This window comes from Prionailurus viverrinus, chromosome B3, assembly GCF_022837055.1.
Source record: "Prionailurus viverrinus isolate Anna chromosome B3, UM_Priviv_1.0, whole genome shotgun sequence".
Lineage (NCBI taxonomy): Eukaryota > Metazoa > Chordata > Mammalia > Carnivora > Felidae > Prionailurus > Prionailurus viverrinus.
The window spans coordinates 143839530-143862699 of NC_062566.1; the positions used below are offsets into that span (position 1 = coordinate 143839530).

At 41.3% G+C, this 23170-nt stretch overlaps 1 long non-coding RNA gene and 2 gene segments (V, D, J or C); 1 reads left to right on the top strand and 2 right to left on the bottom strand.

Moving 5' to 3' along the window:
• Window positions 1-23170, bottom strand: part of LOC125168496 (immunoglobulin heavy variable 3-23-like) — a 136829-nt gene that overhangs the window by 28562 nt on the left and 85097 nt on the right. The window contains 1 exon segment of the V gene segment in view: window positions 3957-4267. Within this exon segment, the coding sequence occupies window positions 3957-4267 (311 nt within the window).
• The window catches only part of LOC125168522 (uncharacterized), a 51542-nt gene that overhangs the window by 21546 nt on the left and 6826 nt on the right, over window positions 1-23170 (top strand). For 4 of the 5 annotated variants that reach the window (XR_007153176.1, XR_007153180.1, XR_007153178.1 and 1 more), the window contains 3 exons: window positions 3947-4079; window positions 8435-8440; window positions 10478-10490. This is a non-coding gene — a long non-coding RNA (uncharacterized LOC125168522). Of the gene's footprint in view, window positions 1-3946; window positions 4080-8201; window positions 8208-8434; window positions 8441-10477; window positions 10491-23170 lie in introns of all 5 variants that reach the window. The other variant, XR_007153177.1, reaches the window with a different exon arrangement.
• Window positions 16560-17095, bottom strand: LOC125168507 (immunoglobulin heavy variable 1-46-like). The segment is given in 2 exon segments: window positions 16560-16876; window positions 16962-17095. Coding segments are annotated over 2 exon segments (360 nt in total).

A 23170-nucleotide genomic window follows, 5' to 3' on the forward strand; every position in this document is an offset into this window, starting at 1 on the left:
CAAAGAAGAGAGAAGAGATACACCAAGAAATAAACTTTTTTCAATGTTTTTAATTTATGTTGAGATAGAATACGGGGGGAGCAGAGGAAGCGGGAAGGAGAATCTCAAGCTGTCTCTTTTCTGTCAGTGCAGAAACCAAAATGGGGCTTGATCTCAGGATCCATGAAATCAAGACATGAACCCAAATCAAGAGTCTTAGGCTTAACCCATGGAACATATAAACCCAACAAAATAGATTCTTACCTATAGAAAACAAACTTGTGGTTACCAGAGGGAAGGTGGGAGGAGGTGTGGGGAAGTAGGTGATGGGGTTGCAGGGCCGCAGTCATAATGAGCACTGGGTGTTGTATGGAAATGTTGAATCACTATATTTTACACCTGAAAGTAATACTACATTGAATGTTTACTATGTGGAATATGAATAAAATCTCAAATGATGTATTTACAGTGTCTGCAAATGGCCTTGTTGGCATACAGCCCATGAAGAAGCATTTATTCCAGAAAATATACCAACAGACGGAAAAGCTAGAATTTTGAGCTAAGGTATGTGCCTTTCCTTCCCCACCCCAGCTCAGCAAATGGAAACTCCACTGCAAGGAGTTGGGACTATAGGCATGTGCCACTGAGCCTGGCTGCAACCTCCCCTCCAGACTGTTGCAACCAATACCAGGGTTCCTGGTGACCAGCTCCTGTTCAGAGGACTCTTTCCCAGAGGGACGGGATATCAGTGACCCTAAGCTGTTTGCTGTTGAGGCCAAGCCCCAGCAGGTGCCACTGAGATGTGGGACTCACTCATTGTTTGCAGCCCCACTCCCAGGATGGAAACTCTGCCCTGGACACAGTCCACTAGGGATGCTGGGAGCCTGGTCGCCCCAGACCTGACTTGTACGGCAGGGGTCTCATGCCACCAGGACAAGCAAGCCTCAAAGAAGTGCAGTTGCCACTCACCCCTCAACGGAGCCCTTATTTTGTCCCCATCTGCAGCTGCAGAGTTTTGCCCAGGGCAGGGGGGAGCTGGAGCAATCCAGTAAACCAAGGTGCAAATCGGTTCTGGTACAACTGACTTCATTTACAGATGGGTGTGAGGAAGTTCTGGGCCTCATGTTGTGGGAGGGTCAGGAGCAGGAGACAGATGGTTTCAGTGAAGTATTCCTAACATACTCCCCCTCACCTGCAGGAGAGAGCCAGAGCCAGGGACAGTTGAGGGAACACCTCCTGTCAGAACACATGTGAGATTATGGCCTCAACAACTCTCCATTCAGAGGGGTCTGAGTTTGTAGGGTTTAGTCTGTGGAGAGTTGAAACATCTTGGTTACAACATTTAAAATTTCAACATGACTGGGTTTTAGGTCATTTCATCTGCAGTAAGGGTTTCCTTCATGTCTGCTATGCTTTCCTCAAGCACAGCAAGTATCCTCATGATAGTTTTGAAAAATTCTATTTCCTTGTGAGAGATTTAGAAATTCTATTTGAGGCTCATTAGTTATATGTGCTTTAATAATATCCCCGGCAATGACCTTTTATTGTTTTTTCTTTTGGGATGAATTCCTCCATCATGGTGTATGTCTATGTCTCTGCTGTCTTAAGTGTTTTAGAAAATCCTGTTTTGTTTTCTGCTTCTAGAGTAGTGTCTTTATTGAGGAGTGTTCAATTGCTGTTGAGGGCTTGACACTTTAGGAAGCATTTGTTGCATATTCTGTGTGCACTGTGCTGTCGTGTATTGACTGCTCTGTCCCTCAGCTAAGTCCTCTGCAGTTTCTCCTTGTCTACAGTGATGAGTGTAGACATTGTCCACAATGTTGTGAGTTTTAACCAGGTGAGTTTGTTCTGCCTGTTAAAAGAGGCTAATTCCTATTTCCCCTAGAGCTGAAGCTATGCCTTACTATATGGTCAGTAGACTTGGTGCCTTTGGGGGTATATGTCATCTTTTGAGGGAGGGGCGTGGTGCTGATCTGGTTTCCAGGCCCTCTTTCTCTAGTAAGGAAGCACCTGAGGAAGGCAAGAGGGGGGGAGTATAGCTTGGTGTCAGTGGCTCAGCTTCTACTGGGAGGTTCTGTGCTGCTCACTGAATTCTGTCCATGCTGATTGGTGGGAGGAATTATTGGCATCAGCTCCCTGTCTAGTCCCTTGAGTTGGAGTTCCCAGCCTCCCCTGTTCATGAAGCCCTCCCACAGAGAGAACAATCTGTACCTTTGGGTCCCAGGCTTCCATCAGAACCCTGCTTTCACCCTGTCTGTGTCCAAACCATTGGCCCACCTGGTGGCACAGGGCTCTTAAGTTTTATCTCAGGAGCTCTAGCTGGGTTTGAAAACTCCAAATTATATGAACGCAATATAATTTGGACCCCACTGATCCTCTAGGAGAGAGTCTCACTGTGCTGTGGCTGGAGCTGTTTATCCCAGGAGGGCAGTTGCATGAACACTAGGGGCTTGGAGTTCATGGTGAGGAAGAACATGAAGGCAGCATTCAGTTAGCTGCTCTCAGCAGAGGCTCCTATGCTAATGACCATGGCAGTGCAATGGTGCCTGTCAGCTCTCCTGCACCACGAGAGGCAATACACCCTTTATGAAATGCACCCCGAGAAGGGAACTGTCTCTCCCCAAGTCGCCCAGGGGATTCTCAGACCACAATGCCCCCTATGCGACTCTGCCTTCCTTCTCCACAGAAGCACAGCTATGCCCACCAGGCTCCATGCCAGTCATGGCATGGACTTCTAAATCTTCAGTCTTTGAACTGCACATTTACAGGAGGTTGACTTCTCGTGATTACCTTTATGTGTCATCTTGACTGCATCATGGGTGCCCAGACTCCCCACTGTTTCTGTGGATATCTGTGAAGTATTCCAGAAGAGACTGGCATTTCTATCCATGTTTTCTGTCTGCCTGGGCATCACCCATTCCATTAAGGTTCTGTATAGAAACTGATGCAGAAGGAGGAGGAATTCCCTCAGTTTTATTTCCCATGTGCCTGTTTGAATTGGAACATTGGTCTCCTCTGCCCCTTGTTCTGAGAGTTAAATCATCAGCTCTTCACGTTCTGAGACTAGAAAGTAGTTCAGAATCAGATGAAAATTACACCACTGGTTTTCCAGGGTCTCCAGCATGTGAGAGTGGAATGTGGTGCGTATCAATGTATTTAGTCATGGAAACCAATGTGCTTTGGGTTCTGTTCCTCGGGAGAATCCTGACTAATACATGGAGATGAATTATCTCTTATTTAGAGGAATTGAATAAAGCTGTAGCTCATTTAAATTCCTGAGTAGCAAGTGCCAGGAGGCAAGTGTCACGTTGTTTGGGACAAGTGCTGGGTGAAGATAATGGGGGTCTGGGGGCTCCTGTAGGCCTGGCTGCACAGTGAGTGCATCTGGGACTTCTGTTGGGACGCCTGGGTGGCTCAGTCTGTTAATCAGCCGACTTTGGCTCAGGTCATGATCTCGCGGTCCGTGAGTTCGAGCCCCGCATCGGGCTCTGTGCTGACAGCTCAGAGCCTGGAGCCTGTTTCAGATTCTGTGTCTCCCTCTATCTGACCCTCCCCCGTTCATGCTCTGTTTCTCTCTGTCTCAAAAATAAATAAACGTTAAAAAAAATACTTTATAAAAAAAAGGTTCAGCTGTTGTGCGTCAGGAAATCTGAAATTCACTCATACTGAGGGACAGGAGTAAGGAATGCAAACAACTGTGTCTTTGTGCATGTTAGGGTAGTTTTCCTATGACAATACAGTTGCTAATTCAGAGAGTTAATAGATAAACACAGAATCCTGTGACCAGAGAGGCTCCCTAGAGAAACTGCTGTGTGGAGAGGAAGCCCCAGACCCTGACAGGAAACCTGCTTGTAACCTCCATCTGCACCTGCTCCTGGGAACACAAACCAGAATTGTGCATAGTGTGCGCCCCCTGGTGGTGCTGATCCCCTCCTGCAGGGAGTTTTGTGTATGGGCTCCCAGTGAGGTCCCCTCACCATGTCTCTTGCACAGTAATATGTGGCCGTGTCCTCGGTCTTCAGGCTGTTCATCTGCAGATACAGCGTGTTCTTGGCGTTGTCTCTGGAGATGGTGAATCGGCCCTTCACGGAGTCTGCGTAGTATGTGCTACATCCACTACCACTAATATACGCGACCCACTGCAGCCCCTTCCCTGGAGCCTGGCGGACCCAGCTCATGTCGTAGCTACTGAAGGTGAATACAGAGGCCACACAGGTGAGTCTCAGGGACCCGCCAGGCTTCACCAGGTCTCCCCCAGACTCCACCAGCTGCACGTCACACTGGACACCTGTAGACACAAGACATCTTGGTCAGGAATCTGTCACACATCCACTCTTTCTCAGTCATGTCCACTCACATACTCAGTGTCTCTCGTTCACCATGAATTACCTTTTATTTATTTATTTTTTTTTATTTTTTTAAAATTTTTTTTTAACGTTTATTTATTTTTGGGACAGAGAGAGACAGAGCATGAACAGGGGAGGGGCAGAGAGAGAGGGAGACACAGAATCGGAAACAGGCTCCAGGCTCCGAGCCATCAGCCCAGAGCCTGACGCGGGGCTCGAACTCACGGACCGCAAGATCGTGACCTGGCTGAAGCCGGATGCTTAACCGACTGCGCCACCCAGGCGCCCCCATGAATTACCTTTTAAGAGAGCAACAAGGAAAGCCCAGCCCAGCACAGACTCCATGGTGAGGTGTGTGTGTTCTGTGCTGATCACAGAATGGGAACACCTGGGACTCCTGGGGCTGGGGCTCCTCTCCCAGCTGCAGGGTTGTAGCTGGACTGGTTTAATCAGCACAGGGAGGGCCCTATTTGCATATCCTCTGACTACATATCAGGCTCCAGACTTAGATTTGTTTCAAATTTAAAACCAGTTTTTGAGAGGCACTTCTAGATCACTTCTTGCAGAAGGTGCTGTGACAGTATAAATAATTCTAATCTGTGAACACAGTGATGTTTTCATCTGTGTTTGCCATTTTACATGTCTTTCTCCCAGCAGGTCATGTTTGGTGTGCTATTTTACTTTTTAGTGAAATTTAATCATAAATACTTTATTTTGTGCCATATAATTTTAATGTGTGTTTAGTTTTTTGTTACAGATATAGAGAAGGAGAGAGAGATCAGAGAGAGAGAAGGGGACAGAGAATCCCAACCAGGCTCTGCACAATCATTGCAGACCCTGCCTCAGAATTAAACTCAGGAACCATGAGATCATGACCTGAGCCACAATCAACAGTAGGCACTTAACGGATTGAGCCACACAGGTGCTCCATTTTGTGCTATTTTCAATCTGTGATTTTGTTATTTTTTTTCATATACTATGTTTTTGGTGTGTGGAAATAAACATACTTTTGTATGTTGATTTGTATCATGAACTTTTCCTGAGTTTATTAGTTCTAATACTTTTTTTTGTGGAGTTTCTAAGGTTTCACTATGTGTAAGTTAATGTGATTCTCAAACAAATAATTTTCTTCTTACTGATTTACATGTGTTTATTTCATTTTCTTACCTAATTTTTATGGGTACATCTGCAACTTGTAGGAGCAGCAAGCTTTTTCCTTCTTTGCTTCTGTGTTCTTTGTTTGGTCTAAGGATTCAATTGACATAAGACAGATCTACAGAAGAGAATAAATTTCATTTTGCATGTGCACAAGCTGCCTAATAATATGACACCCAGAGAATGAAGAAAGGAGGTGGCACTTGTGCCTTTTAGAATAAAAAACAATGGATTTGTGAAGAGTTAACAAGACAGAGATTTGGGTTTGGGCAAGTCAATTAGTGAGGAACTAACCAGGCTTGTTTGCACAGCCTTCTTGGTGCTACGTTCCCATTTCTGGTGCTAAGGATGGTTCTTCCATTCTGGTAGAGGGAAGGAAGTTTCCCAGGAGAGATTGATTTCCTGCTCTCAGGGGGACAAAGAAGGGTCACAGTTTCCTTAGACTAGCTGTTACTCAAGTGACTTTCCTCCAAATAAGCAATGTGACAAGATGACATACATTGGGTGTCATATTTTACTGGTCTTCATGTTACCATGTGGAATACCTATGTAGGGAATGAGCATCCTTGCCCGGCTCCTAACGTGACAGGAGAAGCTTCAGTGTTTCACTGTTAAATATGCTGTCAGGTGTGGGCTTTTCATCTATGGCCACGATTTTGTGGAGGTTATTTCTTTCCCTCAGTTGCTGAGATTTTTTAATAATGACAATTTGTTGAATTTTGTCTAGTTTTATATGCATCAATAGATGGTGATATAGATGATCAACAGATGTGACTGCATTGTCACATATGACCCTTTCATTGTGCTGTTGCATTCACTATGCTAGGAGTTTTGCGTGTATGTCCATCTGAGATATTGGCCTTTAGTTTCTCTTCTTACAGTGTCTTTCGATTTTGCAGCATAGTAAGGTTGGTCTTGTAGATGAATTGGGGAATATTCCTTTCTTTTCAGTTTTTGGTAAGAGTCTGAGAGGTATTGTCATTAAGTCTCTTTTATATTTGGATATAATTCATAGATAAAACCCTGTATTTCTTTTTTTTTATTTTTTTAATGAAATTTATTGACAAATTGGTTTCCATACAACACCCAGTGCTCATCCCAAAAGGTGCCCTCCTCAATACCCTAAAACCCTGTATTTCTAAGCTGACTTTTTTCTTTTGGGGTGGTGTATGATTAGATTATAGATTGAATTTTATTTATTTTCATTCTGTTTTTTTCTATTTCTTCATGTACAGGCTTGTGGATTGTTTGTCTCTGGAAATTGCGTAGTTGCCCTTTGTTATCTAATAATGGGTCTATAATTATCTAGGCATTTTCTGTTATTGTTTTTCACTTCTTTGGTATCAGTTATGTCCCCTCCTTAATTCTGATTGTATCTGTTTGAGTTTTACCTATTTTCCTAGTAGAGATGCTTTTTCAATTGCATTTAGCTTTCCAGATATCCATTTCAATTTGTTAATATTTTGTATTATTACACTTTTTATTCCTTTTATCTATTCTAATAATTTCTAATATTAGTTGAGTTAATAAAAATGCCAATGAATGTATCTGGGAAATTCTTATTTATGTGGTACCACAAAGCACACAGAAGTGAGAAAACAATCCTGAGAAAGAAGAACAGACCTGGAGACAGCACACATCCTTCTTTCTAAGTATATTGCAGAGGTACATTGTCTATAACACTGTGCTGCTGGCACAGAGTCAGACACACAGACCAGTGGAGCAGATTACAGAGACCAGAGTGAAATGTGTCTAGATGCAGTCAGCAAATCCTCCATGAGATTTCATAGAATTAAAATTAGGGAAAAAATGGCCTCTTTCAAAATGGTTTTGAATTCCAGTGAGTAAAATAATGACATTTGGTGCTTATCTTATACCATACAGATATGTAGACCCCCATTCAGTCCCTTCCCTGGAGTCTGGCATACCCACCTCATCAATTAGCTACTGAAGGTGAATCTAGAGACTGCACAGGAGAGTCTCAGTACCCCCTCCCCTGCCTGGGCTTCTCAGGTCTCCCCCAGACTCTACCAGCTGTATGTCACACAAGACATCTACAGATACAAGTCAGGAAACTGGCACACATCCACTGTTTCTCTCACTCATATCCACTAACATAGTCAGTGTTTCTTGTTCATCATGAATTACTGTTTAAAATAGAACCAAGGAAAACCAAAGTGAACCCAAACTCCATGGTGAGATGTCTGTGTTCTGTTCTGATCACTGAATGTGAACACTTAGGAGCTGGGGCTCTTCACCCAGCTAGAGTTTCAGGGATGGGAGGGTTTAATCAGCATACAGATGTCCTTTGACAATATAGCAAATTTTGCAATAGAATCCTCAAGAAGCCAGTGGCCCTTGGCAGGTGTAAGGGATGGGGCAGTGTTTGGTGTCACAATATCTTTCAGGACATTGTGATTTATTAATTTGTGATTTTGCTGCAGTGATTATAAGTACCCATGATAATCCTTATTTTCATATAGGCACCCAAACACTTGAGGTAAGAATCAGTATACCACCAATGTACAGGTTAACAGATACACTGCAGCAGAGACAGAGTGTGTGAATGTCCAAGATCACGTATGAGGTGAGAGTAGTCCCAGTATCTGAACATGTGCTCCCCATCAGGGGACCCACCGGCCTCCTGAACCACATGCAGGACAAGGCTGGACATCTCAGTGAGGTTTGCAAGTTCCTGACCTTCTAGAAGTCCCAGGAGAGTGATGGGTGGAAGCCAGGTCTATTGTGTCACAAATTGGAGAGAGTGAGAAGCCTCGACAGAGACTCAGAGCTGATGGAGATGCCAGGGGTTTTCTACAAACACAAGGGGTCATTTACACATGAACTCTATGTGGACATCAATGGAAACCCTCAATATGGAGCCTCTGGGTGGCTCAGTTGGTTAAGTGTCCGATTTTGACTCAGGTCATGGTCTCACAGTTTATGAGTCTGAGCCTTGTGTCGTGCTCTGTGCTGACAGCTCAGAGCCTGGAGACTGCTTCATATTCTGATATGTGTCTCCTCTCTCTCTCTTCCCCTTGCCCGATCGTAGTCTGCCTCTCTCTCTCATAAAAAAAAATAAATATTAAAAAAGAAAGCCTCAATAACGTTCAAATGGTTGGATTTTATTAAAATATGTTGAAGGCAAAACACTTGAGATCAGGAAGGATGATGTTAATTAAAAATATTTCTTCATCTATGAAATGGAGATCATTATTCTTCTAAACTCTTGTTAATGTGAGAATGATCAAAGATGTATTTATCCCAGTGTCTGACCCTGCGAAAATTTGTGTATTCCCGTTATCATGGTTTATTTAAACAGGGAGGACACTTGTGTGTTTCCACAGATTTTACAAACTCTTTGCTGTGTTCGTGTCAGAATAAGTGTGCAGAGCCTGGATCTGAAAGCCCTTGAGAGGAGACCAGTCCTCAACCAATCTCTTGTCCTGGATCATGAACTCCTTGGTCTCTGAGTTCCCCCTGGTGGTTGTGATTGCCCCCGGTGGTCCCCGTGCTCCAGTTGTTTCACAGACCCCTGCAGAGATACAGTGACTCCTTTAGTCCCCTCCCCATTTATGCAACATGCAAGGGTGAGACCCTTTCATCATGAGCACTGCAGACCCTTCTGTTCACAGGATGTCTCCTCCTACATATTTTCCATCTTTGAACCCTTCACTCTGCTTCTTGGCTATAAATATACAGTTATATTTCCTTTAATCATTGGTGAGCAACAATCTTGAATAGTTATCCTTATCAGCTGGCAAGAGTCAGAAGAACTTTTCATTTGATATCGAGAGAACTAAAGAAAGATTTTTGGGCTCAGACATTCTACTTTCATGAAACTGGGATAAATGTGCTCAGCTTCAGACATGTACCACCTTTAAGAAAAAAGGAAGTGTCAATCCCAGAGACAAGTTGGAGTCTGAGATTCAGAGCATTCTGTCTTTGAACGTAACGGGTTTCCCCAGATTGATAATCAAATTGTTTCTTGTCGGTGATGCACTTCTCAATTACACTGTATTTCTTCTGGCATAGGAATGTCAGTACCTGTTATGTTATGGTTACCATGCAGAGGCATTCAGAAGAACAACAATGGTTTTCTAGAAATGCAGGTTGGCTGATGGAGAGATTTTCACCCCCGGATGGAAGGTACCACAGTCTCACCCTACCCAAGCTACATGGTTAGATTTGGGGTTTTAGAGGTAGTGAAATTTAGGTACGTTTTGGACTTGACTTAATATTTAATGATTTGACATGTTGGAGGGTTTGGGGGTGTGGTAATGTGAGTGTCATGTGGGACGGAGGTGAACTTTCCCTGACATCAGTGTGGACTGTAGTCGTCTATGTCATTCTTGAACCTGTGTAGAATAACTTATGTGGCCAAAGGGACTTGTCACATGAGATTAATTTTGCGACATTGATATTACTGCCATGTGTATGAGTCTGGGGATGGAGTGCAGGACACAGATGGGCAGTCACCAGATGTCCATCTCGGAACTGAAGATGAGTGGGTCCTGAAGACAGCACATCTGTGGGAGGGAATACCTTGAGAATTGTGGGATGAAACCCCTCATCACCAGGCACAGACACTTTCTTGCATGAAGTCCATGTCTCCCTCTGGGTCTGAGTGTCTAACGGAACCCAGGTGGATATACATGGATGTCCCCAAAATGCTCTGAGGTGAAGAGAAACAGTAAGGAAAGAAACAGGAAGACAGATAACAGCAAGGAAAGACACATAAAGGAGTCATTGCCATTGAGAGAGGACTTCTGGGCCTGACATGCATCCTGTTTTCTGCAGCCTTGATCGTACGATGTTGGAAACTAGCCAGTGGAGGTCAGGGGCAGCCCTACAAACTGGGCTCTGGGATATAAGACCAGAACCACAGCCACCCTCAAATCTGAGTGTGTTGTAGACAAGTGACATAACTCGGGAGATCCCTCACCTGAGGGTAAAGAGAAGTTCCGGCCATCCCTGTGGCCCCTCCACCCTCTGAGGTCACTCCCTCCAGTTGTTATACATTCACAGCCTCTATTGTATGTGAAATGTACCCTCTCTCAGTAAGGCGATGGTCCACTGCTGGTTCTGGGAGGATTCGTCCTTGTGACCCTATCTCTGGTATAAACCACTTCTCTGTCTTCTAAGAATGAAAGCAAAGTTCCCCTTAACATGCAGCTAAAATCCAATATTGTGCCCTCACTTGGATCCAATTATTTTTTGGTGTAAATCACTAGTGAAATTGTCATCTGTTTGGAAATTCCCTTCAGAACCAAGTACTGGAATACATGGATGGTGTCAGGTGGTGTAGACCAGTGGAACAGCACATGGTAAACATGCATCCTCAAGGATGAACTTGTTCCCTAGTGAGGAATGGGAAGTACAAGGAATGCCAGCTGACACTAGTCTGTGCTTTCTGAGTACCCAGCAGACCTGGATGAATGAGCCTGGTCCAGGAGCAAGGACATCTACACACAGGCAATACATAGATGCCAGCTGTCTAGACAGACTGCCCATGAGATGTGGTCACAGAGGAGCTGGGAAGGGCAGCTGGGGTTTGAACTCCAACTCACGTGGCAGCAACATTGGGAATCATGGGTATGTTTGTTAATTAATGTCCACTACCAGTTAGGGATAAAATGGGTAAATGCAAGTAGTTAGACTCACTGCCCTAGATCCCATTGGTTATGAACATTTGTAACATAATTTGTCCCCTTCCTTTTTTTCCCCTGTTTTTTAATGTCTGAAGATTTTATTTATTTAGATCTTGGTTAGTTAACATGTAGTGTAGTTTTAGTTTTGGGAATAAAATTTAGTGATTCATCACATACATTAACACCCAGTGCTCATCACAACAAGTGACCTACATAATCTCCATCGCCTGTTTAGCTATTTGAATCGGAATTTTTGTGTCCTTTGTGTAAATACCTTGTAGAGAAATTGGTGGGACATAAGGTAATTCTATGTTAACTTTTTAAACTCTTCTCCAGTGTGGTCACACCACTTTGCATTCCCACCAAGAGTATAGGAAGGTTCCTCTGTCTCCACATCCTTGCCAATATCTGTTGTTTCCTGAATTGTTCATTTTAGCCATTCTGACAGGTGTGAGGTGGTATCTTATCATGAGTTTGAATTGTTTCTCCCCAATGATGAGTGATGTTGAGCATATTTTCATGTGTCTCTTAGCCATCCAGATGTTTTCTTTGGAAAAGTGTCTGCTCATGTTTTTGACCATTCACTGGATATTTGTTCTTCTGTGTTTGTTAAGTTCTTATAGATTTTGGAGACTAACTTTTACCACGTATGTCATTTTCAAATATCTTCACTCTTCTGTCAGTTGCCACTTAATGTTGTTGATTGTTTCCTTCACTGTGCAGAAGCTTTTTATCTGGATGAGGTCCCAATAGTTCATTTTTTGCTTTTGTTTTCCTTGCCTCTAGAGGCATGTCTATTAAGAAGTTGCTGAGGTCGAGGTCAAAGAGATTTCTGCCTGTTTTCTTTTATAGATGTTGATGCTTTTTGGTCTTACATTTAGGTTTTTCATCCATTTTCAATATATTTTTGTGTTTGCTGTAGGAAAGTGTTCCAGGTTTAACCTTCCTCATGTTACTATCCAGTTTTCCCAGAACCATTTGCTGAACAGACTGTTCAGCAAATCTGGTTCTCTATTCTGTCCCATTCATGTGTGTGTCTATTTTTGTGCCAGTACCATGCTTTCTTGATGATTACAGCTTCGTAATACAGCTTGAAGTCTAGAATTGTGATGCCTCCAGCTTTGGATTTCTTTTTCAACATTGCTCTGCCTATTCGGTGTTTTTTGGTTTTATACAAATTTTAAAATTCTTTGTTCTTTTTCTGTGAAGAATGTTGGTGTTATTTTGGTAAGGATCACATTGAATGTGTAGATTGCTTTGTGTAGTATTGATATTTTAACAATATTTGTTTCCCAATCCATGACCATGGAATGCTCTTCCTTTGTGTCTTGTGTAATTTTCTTCATATGCTTTCTATAGTTTTTAGCATACAGATCTCTAACATCTTTGGTTAGGTTTATTCCTAGGTATGTTATGATTTTTGGTGCAATTGTAAATGGGACTGATTCCTTAAAGCCTCTCTTTTCTGCTTCATTTTTGGTGTATGTATATAGTGCCAATAACTTGATGTTGTCTTTGATTCCTACAACTTTTCTGAGTTTTGTCTCCATCCTAGAAGTCTTTTGGTGGAACCTTTTGGATTTTCCACATAGAGTATCATGTAATCTGCAAAGAGTGAAAGTTTGACTTATTCCTTTCAAATGTCTATGCGTTTTATTTCTTTTCATTGTTTGATTGCAGAGGCTAAGCCTTCTAGTACTACGTTGAACAAAATTAGTGACAGTGGATATCCCTGTCATGTTCCTGACCATATGTGGAGAGCACTCAGTGTTTCCCCATTGGGGATGATGTTAACAGTGCGTGTTTTGTATATGGCCTTTATGTTGTTGAAGAATTTTCCATCTATCTTTACTTGCTTGATGGTTTTTATCAAGAAAAGATAGTGTAGTTTATCAAATGCTTCTCTGCATTTATTGAAAGGGTCATTTGGGTCTTATCCTATTATTGATATGGTGTATAACTTTGATTGATTGTTAATATTGATCCATCCTTGCACCCCAGCAATAAATCCGACTTCATCCTGGTAAATGATTCTTTTAATGTACTGTTGGATTCAATTTCTAAGTATGTTGTTGATAATTTTTGCATCCGTGTTCACCTGGGCAATTGGTCTGTAATTCTCCTTTTCTAATTCCTCCTCTTGAAATTTTGGTAGTTTACATGTTTCTGGGAATTTATTCATTTCTTCCAGATGGCCTAATTGGTTGGTATATAGTTTTTCATAATATTCCCTTATAATTGATTGTATTTCTGGTGTTGGTTGTGATCTGTCCCATGAAATTCATGATTTTGTCTCTTTGGGTCCTTTTTCTTTTCTGTTTGAATAATCTGGTCCAGGAAGTTCAATTTTATTCATTCTTTCAGAAAGCAGCCTAAAAGTTTTGTTGATCTGTTCTACTGTTTTTGTTTCTTTCTGTGCCATTTATAGGTACTCTATGATTGTTTACCCTCCTCGTCTGACTTTAGGCTTCCTTTGCTCTTCCTTGTCTAGCTTCTTTAGGTGTAAAGTGGTTGTGTGTTTAAAATTTTATTTTTATTGTGTTAGGCCTGTACTGCTATATACGTCCATCTTAAATCTGCTTTTGCTGCATCCCACAGGATTTGGACCGTCAACGCTAACATTTTCATTTGCTTCCATGTATTTTTATTTCTTCTTTAGTTTCCTGGTTAACCGCTTTATTCTTCAGTACGATGGTCTTTTACTCCAACTATTACTGGTGTTTCCAAATTTTTCCCTGTGGTTGAGTCCAAGTTTCATAGTGTTCTGATCTGAAAATATGCATGCCATAGTCTCAATCTTTGTACTTGTAGGGGCTGATTTATGACCCAGTGTGTGATCTATTCTGGAGAGTGTTCCATGTGCACTCAACAAGAATGTATCCTGCTGCTTTAAGATGGAATGTTTTGAATATATCTGTTAAGTCCATCTGCACCTGTGTCATTCAAAGCCATTGTTTCCTTCTTGATTTTCTTCTCACATGATCTGTTCATTGTTGTAAGTGGGGGGTGAAAGTCCCCTACTACTAGTGTATTATTATCAATGAGATTTTTTATGTCATTAATTGCTTTACATATTTCCGTGCCCCAATTTGTGGTCATAAATATTTACAGTTGTTAGTGCTTCTTGTTGGATAGATCACTTTATGATATAATGTCCTTCTTCATCTCTTTTTGTAGTCTTTGTATTTTAAATCTGGGTTGCCTGATACGAATATGGTACTACATCTTTCTTTTTATGTCCAGTAGCATGATAAATTGTTCTGCAACCCCTCACTTTCAATCACTTGGTATCTCTAGGTCTCAAAGGAGTCTTTTACAGGCAGAATATACATGGATCTTGTTTTTTTAATCCATTCTGATACCCTGTGTCTTTTGACTGGAATTTTTAGTTCATTTCCATTCACAGTGATTACTGAAAGATATGATATTAGTGTAATTGTTATCACAATGTTTCTGTAAAGTAATTTTTTTCTGGAGATTTTCTCTGTTCCTTTCTAGTGTTTGTTGCTTTTGGTCTTTCTTTTGCACTCAAAGAGTCCCCTTTAGTATTTCTTGCAGGGTTGGATTACGGGTCACAGGCTCTTTTAGATTTTGTTTGTCTGGGAAGCTCTTTATCTCTCCTTCTTCTCAATGACAAACTTCCTGGATAAAGTATTCTTGCCTGCCTATTTTTTTTCCCATTCAGCACATTGAATGTGTGATGACACTCCCTTCTCTCTTGGTAAGTTTCTGTGAAGGGAACTAACCTTATTTGCCTTCCCTTCTTAGGGGCTTCTTTTCTCTTGCTGCTTTTAGGATTTTTCCCTTATCTCTATATTATGTCAATTTTCTATGATTTATCTTGGTAATGGCCTGCTTTTGTTGATTTTGATAGGAGTTCTCTGTGCCTTCTGGATTTGGATGTTCATTTCCTTCCTTGGGTTAGGGCAACTTTCAGCTACAATTTGCACAACTAAACCTTCCGTCCCTTTTTCCCTCTCTTCTTTTGGGACTCCTATGAAAGGAATTTTACTACACTGTACAGAGTGGCTGAGTTCTCTAAGTCTACATCCATAACCCAAGAAGTTAGTTTACCCTCTCTTTTCTGATTCTTTATGTTCCATAATTTTATCTTCTATATTGCTTAGTCATTCCTCTGCTGCTTCCACCCATTATTATGTGCAGTAAGCATCATGTCTCTTTCATAGCATTTTTAAATTTCACCGTTGACCAGCTTTTATGTCTTTTATCTCTGTGGTATGCATATCCTTGATGTCTTCTATGCCGTTCTCAAGCCCATCCATTATCCTTACTATTGTTGTTTTAAGTTCTGTTTTAGGCCTATTCCTTATATCTGTTTCGATTAGATCCCTGGATATGATCCTTTCTTGTTCTTTCTTTGGGGATGGATTCCTCCATATTCTCATATTGTCTAGGTCTCTGTCTTCTTCTGTGTTTAGAAAACCTGTTATGTTTTCAACTTCTGAGAGTAATGGCTACATTAAGAAGAGTTCATATGCTGTACAGAGACTGGCACTTCAGGAAGGGTTTGTGGTGAGTGCTGTGTGCATTGTGTTCTTGCGTTTGGTGTCTTGGGAAGTGGGCATCACCCAATCCATTAAGGTTATGAATAGAATAAAAATAAAAGTGAAGCAATTTCTCTCATTTTTACTTCTTGTGTGCCTGCTTGAGCTGTAACATTGACTTCTCTTGCCCTTGGAGTGAAAGTTAAACCATCAGGTCCCCATGTTCTCAGACTTGACACTAGTTTGGAATCAGATGAGAATTACACCACTGACTTTACTGGGTATCCAGCATGTGATAGTATATCATGGGACTTCTCAGCTTATTTAGTCATGTAAGCCAATGTGCTATGTGTTCTGTTCCTCAGGATTATCCTGACTAATACACGTAGATGCTTTTTCTCTTGTAGTTTCAAGTATTTGAAGAAAACTGTAACACATATAAAGTTCTGAGAAGCAAAGTGACATGAATGAAGTGTCATGGTGTTTGACTGGGACAAGAGCAGGGTGAGGATAATGAGGAGCTTTGGGATCCTGTGGTCCTAGATGCAAAGTGAGTGCACCTGGGACTCCTGTAAATGTTCCGTTGATGTGCATCAGGATACGTGTAAACCATTGATATTTAGTACAAGGGTAAGCAATTGTAAGAGACTCTATCTCTTGTTCATGTAATTATAGTTTTCCTGGTAAAACAAACTTTGTAAACCAGACCCAAGTGGGCAAGCACAGAATCATGTGTCCAGAGAGGCTTCCTGGGGAAAACTGCTGTATGGAGAGGAAGCCCCAGGCCATGGCACAAAACCTTCCAGCAACCCCTACCTGCACCTGCTCCTGGGAACACAAACAGAATGGTGCATAGTGTGCACCCCCTAGTGGTCCTGATCTTCTTCTACGGGGCGGTTTGTGTCTGGGCTCACACTGACAACCCCTCACTGTGTCCTTGCACAGTAATACATGGCTGTGTCTGCAGACCTCAGGCTGCTCAGCTCCATGTAGGCTGTGTTTGTGGATGTGTCTGCTGTCAAGGTGAGTCTGCCCTGGAACTTCTGTGCATAGCTTGTAGAACCATCTTCAGGGTCAATTCTTCCCATCCACTCAAGCCCTTGTGCAGGAGCCTGTCGCACCCAGTGCATATAGTAATCAGTGAAGCTGTATCCAGATGCTTTGCAGAAGATCTTCACTGATGCCCCAGGCTTCCTCACTTCAGCCCCAGACTGCACCAGCAAAACCTGTGAGTGCACACCTGTAGAGAGGGGACAAGAGTGGATGAAATCAATGTTGACTGGTCCTGGTCCTCTCCTCTGTCCAGGGACTTGGCTGACCCTTACCTGTAGCCACTGCCACCAGGTAGAGGATTCTCCAGCTCCAGTCCATTGTGAGGGGGTGTGTCTCAGGGTCTCCGGCAGAGGATGGCGTTGTACAGTGATGCTCTCAGGGCACAGACACACCCGTACTTAACCTAGTGCTCTTAGGACTATTTGCATAGTCATGAGACAGAGTATTTCATACACAGGACCAGAACCATCTGGAGATGGTCCCAGAGACCGTGTACATTGGGACTCAGAGAGCACCAGTCTAATCCTTGTTTGAGGGCATGGGTCCTTGGCCAGGTTCCTGAACTGTGTGCAGACTGAGCTCCTGCCACTGAGTGGTAAGACCTTACAGGAAAAACTCCCCATTGTGGACCAGTATTGAATGAGGCAGAGACCACCTGAACCTGTTGTTGGCTCTGATATCTGAACGTCTTATTCCTGGATAAGCGTGACTCCAAACTGCTGCACAAAATGGGGTAATAAATGCATCCTGGTTTCCATCTCTTAGATGAAGATATCTAAAAGCCCTGGAGTAGCAGCATCTTCAAGTGTCTTCTCACTGCATGAGTTCATTAAATGCTCTGATGGAACAGGATATTTAAATACCCTTTAGCATCCCTCACCTACTGATATTTTAGATTGCTTTCTGGAAAAGGAAACACTGGCTTCTGACAGTAAAGCCTTCCTCACCCCTTGTGCACCTACTCACCTGGGGTATCAGCCTGGTGCTGGGTAGTACTGAAAGCTCCCTGCAGTCTAGGCCCGGCCCTGTGGGGAGGTTCCTGTCAAGACTCACGGGACATTTATGCCAGTGTCTCTACTCCAGCATTACATGGTGGAGGGGAGCAGAATATGCCACCCCAAATATGCCACTGGAATGAAACATGCTTGAGAAACAGCCAGTGCAGAGACGCACTGACCATCCTTTGTTCCCTAAACAGAATATAAATCTCCTCTGTGAAATACACCCTTTTTTTGCCAGGAGGGGAGAACTGTCCTTAGCACCACAAAAAGGAATTTAGGCCCCAGAATGCTGTGCAGAGAAACCTTAGTTCTTCACTATTGTAGTAACACTAAGCACATTAAAGCTCTCAGTTCTTCCCCATTGAGGATGATATTAGTGTTGGGTCATTCATATATGGCTTTTATGATCTCGAGGTGTGCTCCTTCTATCCCTACTTTCTTGAGGGTTTTTATCAAGAAAGGATGCCGTATTTTGTCGAATGCTTTCTCTGCATCTATGGAGAGAATCATACGGTTCTTGTCCTTTCTTTTATTGATGTGATGAATCACGTTGTTTTGCACATATTGAACCAGCCCTGCATCCCAGGTATAAATCCCACTTGGTCGTGGTGAAAAAAATTTTTAATGTATTGTAGGATCTGGTAGGCTAAATTCTTGTTGAGGATTTTCCCATCCATGTTCATGAGGGAAATTGGTCTATAGTCTCCTTTGTAGTGTGGTCTCTGTCTGCTTTTGGAGTCAAGGTAATTCTGGCTTCAGAAAGAGTCTGGAAGTTTTCCTTCCATTTCTATATTTTGGAACAGCTTCGAGACAATAGGTGTTAACTCTTCCTTAAATGTTTGGTAGAATCCCCTGGAAAGCCATCTGGCCCTGGACTCTTGTTTGTGACAGTTTTTTGACTACTAATACTATTTCCTTACTAGTTATGGGTCTGTTCAAATTTTTATAGTTCTTCCTGTTTCAGTTTGGTAGTGTGTATGTTTCTAGGAATTTTCCCATTTCTTCCACATTGCCCATTTTATTGGCATATAATTGCTCATAATATTCTCTTACTGTTGTTTTTATTTCTGTTGTGTTGGTTGTGTCTTTCCTCTGTCATTCTTGATTTTACTTATTTGCATCCTTTCCTTTTTCTTTTTGATCAAACTGGCTAGTGGTTTACCAATTTTGTTCCTTCTTTCAAAGAACCTGCTTCCGGTTTCATTGATTTGGTCTACTGTTGTTTTGGTTTCGATAGCATTAATTTCTTTTGTAATCTTAATTATTTCCTGTCTTCTGCTGGTTTGGGGTTCTATTTGCTGTTCTTTTTCCAGCTCCTTAAGGTGTAAGGTTAGGTTGTGTATCAGATCTTTCTTCCTTCTTTACGAAGGCCTGGAATGCTATATACTTTCATCTTCTGACCACCTTTGCTGTGTCCCAGAGGTTTTGGGTTGTAGTGTTATCATTTTAATTGACTTCCATATACTTTTTAACTTCCTCTTAACTGCTTGGTTAGCCCATTCATTCTTTAGTAGGATGTTCTTTAGTCTCCAAGTTTTTTTTACCTTTCGAAATTTTTTCTTGTGGTTGATTTTGAGTTTCACAGCATTGTGGTCTGAAAATATGCACAGTATGATCTCAATCTTTTTGTACTTACTTAGGGCTGATTTGTGTCCCAGTATATGGTCTATTCTGGAGAACGTTCCATGTTCACTGGAGAAGAATGCATATTCTGCTGCTTTAGGATGAAATGTTCTGAATATATCTGTTAAGTCCATCTGGTCCAGTGTGTCATTCAAAGCCATTCTTTCCTTGTCGATTTTTTGTTGACATGATCTGTCCATTGCTGTGAGTGGGGTGTTGAAGTCTCCTAATATTATGGTATTACCATCGGTGAGTTTCTTTATGTTTGTGATTAATTGATTTATATATTTGTGTGCTGTCCCATTTGGTGCATAAATGTTTACGATTATTAGGTCTTCTTCATCTGTAGACCACTTGATCATGATATAATGCCCTTCTGCATCTCTTGATACAGTATTTTTAAGTCTACATTGTCTGATATAAGTATGGGTACTCGGGCTTTCTTTTGTTGACCATTAGCATGATAGATGGTTCTCCATCCCCTTATGTTCAATCTGAAGGTGTCTTTAGGTCTAAAGTGGGTCTCTTGTGAACAGCATATAGATGGATCTTGTTTTCTTATCCATTCCGTTACCCTATGTCTTTTGATTGGGGCATTGAGTCCACAGACGTTTAGAGTGAGTACAGAAAGACATGAGTTTATTGTCATGATGATGCTTGTAGAGCTGGAGTTTCTGATGGTGTTCTCTGGTCCTTTCTAATCTTTCTTGCTTTTGATACACACACACAGACACACACACACACAAATATATATATATATATATATATATATATATATATATATATATATATATATATATCATCTTTTGTCCCTTCAGAGAGTCCCCCTTAAAATTTTTTGCAGGGCTGATTTAGTGGTCAGAAACTCTTTTAATTTTTGTTTGTCTGGGAAACTTTTATCTCTCCTTCTATTTTGAATGACAGCCTTCTTGGACAAAGAATTCTTGTCTGCATACTTTTCTGATTCAGCACACTGAATAGACTCTGCCACTCCTTTCTGGCCTGCCAAGATTCTGTGGATAGGTCTGCTGCAAACCTGATCTCTCTTCCCTTGTATGTTAGGGACTTTTTTCCTTGCTGCTTTCATGATTCTCTCCTTGCCTGAGTATTTTGTGAATTTGACTATGGTATGCCTTGTTGCTGGCCAGTTTTTGTTGAATCTAATGGGGGTCCTATGTGCTTCCTGGGTTTTGATGTCTGTTCTTTCCCCAGGTTAGGAAAGTTTTCTGCTATGATCGGGTCACATAACCCTTCTACCCCTATTTCTCTTTCTTCCTCCTCTGGGACCCCTATGATTCTGATGTTCCTTTTTAATGAGTCACTGATTTCTCTAATTCTTAATTCATGCCCTTTTGCCTTAATCTCCGTCTTTTTTTCTGCTTCATTATTTCCTATAAGTTTATATCACTGATTCTCTGTTCTGCCTCATCCAATCTTACCACAGTGCTTCCATCCGTGATTGCAGTTCAGGTTTAGCATTTTTAATTTCATTCTGGCTATTTTTTTTACTTCTTTTATCTCTTCAGAAAGGGATTCTAATCTATTTTTGACTCCAGCTAGTATTCTTATTATTGTGATTCTAAATTCTGGTTCAGACATCTTGCTTGTACCTGTGTTGGTTAAATCCCTGGCTGTCATTTCTTCCTGGTCTTTCTTTTGGGGTGAATTCCTCCATTTTGTCATTTTGAAGAGAGAAAAGGAATTAATGAAGTAGAAATATTGAAATAAAACAATAAAATTACAAAAATATTAAAATTAAAAATTAAACATACACACACACAAATCTAATAGTTAATGCTACATCCTAGGTGTCTTTTTTTAGGGTGTTGAAAGTGGTTTGACAGATTAGGGGAGAAACAGAGGGCAAATTAAATCATTTGAGAATTTGAAAAAATGAATACACTGAAGTAGACTAAAATGGGTAGATGGGAATAAAACAGAATTTGAAAATAATATACACAAAAGTAAAGAATATAGTAGAAAAGATTAAAGAAAAATATTTTTAATAAAAATTAAAAATAAATATGAATTTTTTGTTCTGTATTTCATAAAAAAGTAAAGAAATGAAAAAGAGAATAAAGATAAAAGAAAAAAAAGAAATCATTTGATAATTTGAAAAAGTGAATATACTGTAGTAGACTAAAGTAAAATGATGGAAATAAAATGGAATTTGAAAAAATTTACATAAAACTAAAAAAACATAGTAATGACAATTAAATTAGACTATTTTGTAAATATGAATTTTATTGTCAAATAGGTTTCTATACAACACCCAAAGCTCATCCCAACAGGTGCCCTCCTCAATGCCCATCACCCACCCTCCTCTGCCTCCCACCCCCATCAACCCTCAGTTTATTCAGTTAAGAGTCTGTGATGGTTTGACTCCCTCCCTCTCTAACGTTTTTTTCCTTCCCCTTCCCCATGGTCTTCTGTCAAGTTTCTCAGGATCCAAATAAGAGTGAAAACATACGGTATCTGTCTTTCTCCATATGACTAATTTCACTCAGCACAACACTCTGCAGATCCATCCACATTGCTACAAAAGGCCACATTTCATTCTTTATCAATGTCAGGTAGTATTCCATTTTGAATAGATACTACAATTTCTTTATCCATTCATTAGTTGATGGACATTTAGACCCTTTCCATAATTTGGCTATTGTTCAAAGTGCTGCTATAAACATTGGGGTACAAGTGCCCCTATGCATCAGCACTCCTGTATCTTTTGGGTAAATTCCTAGCAGTGCTATTGCTGGGTCATAGGGTAGACTTATTTTTAATTTTTTAGGAACATCCACACTATTTTCCAGAATGGCTGCACCAGTTTGCATTCCCACCAACAGTGCAAGAGGGCTCCCGTTTCTTCACATCCTCTCCAGCATGTATAGTCTCCTGGTTTGTTCATTTTAGCCACTCTGACTGGCGTGAGGTGGTATCTCAGTGTGGTTTTCATTTGTATTTCCCTGATGAGGCGCGACGTTGAGCATCTTCTCATGTGCCTGTTGGTCAATTGGATGTCTTCTTTAGAGAAGTGTCTATTCATGTCTTCTGCCCATTTTGTCACTGGATTATTTGTTTATCGGGTGTGGAGTTTGATGAGTTCTTTATAGATTTTGGATACTAGCCCTTTGTCTGATATGTCATTTGCAAATATCTTTTCCCATTCCGTTGGCTGCCTTTTAGTTTCGCTGATTGTTTCCTTTGCAGTGCAGCTTTTTATCTTCATGAAGTCCCAATAGTTCATTTTTGTTCTTAATTCCCTTGCCTCTGGAGATGTGTCAAGTAAGAATTTGCTGTGGCTGAAGTCAGAGAGGTTATTTCCTGCTCTCTCCTCTAGGGTTTTGGTGGTTTCCTGTGTTACATTCAGGTCCTTTATCCGTTTTGAGTTTATTTTTGTGAATGGTGTAATAAAGTGGTCTAGATTAATTCTTCTGCATGTTGCTGTCCAGTTCTCCCAGCACCATTTGTTAAACAGACTGCCTTTTTTCCATTGGATATTCTTTCCTGCTTTGTCAAAGATGAGTTGGCCATACATTTGTGGGTCCAATTCCGGAGTCTCTATTCTATTCCATTGGTCTATGTGTCTGTTTTTATGACAATACTATGCTGTCTTGATGATGACAGCTTTGTAGTAGAGGCTAAAGTCTGGGATTGGGATGCCTCCCACGTTGGTCTTCTTCTTCAATAGTTGGATATTCTGGGTCTTTTGTGGTTCCATACAAGTTTTAGGATTGCTTGCTCTAGCTTCGAGAAGAATGCTGGTGCAATTTTGATTGGGATTGCAATTTCGATTGTGTAGATTGATTTGGGTAGTATTGACATTTTAACAATATTTTTCTTCCAATCCATGGGCATGG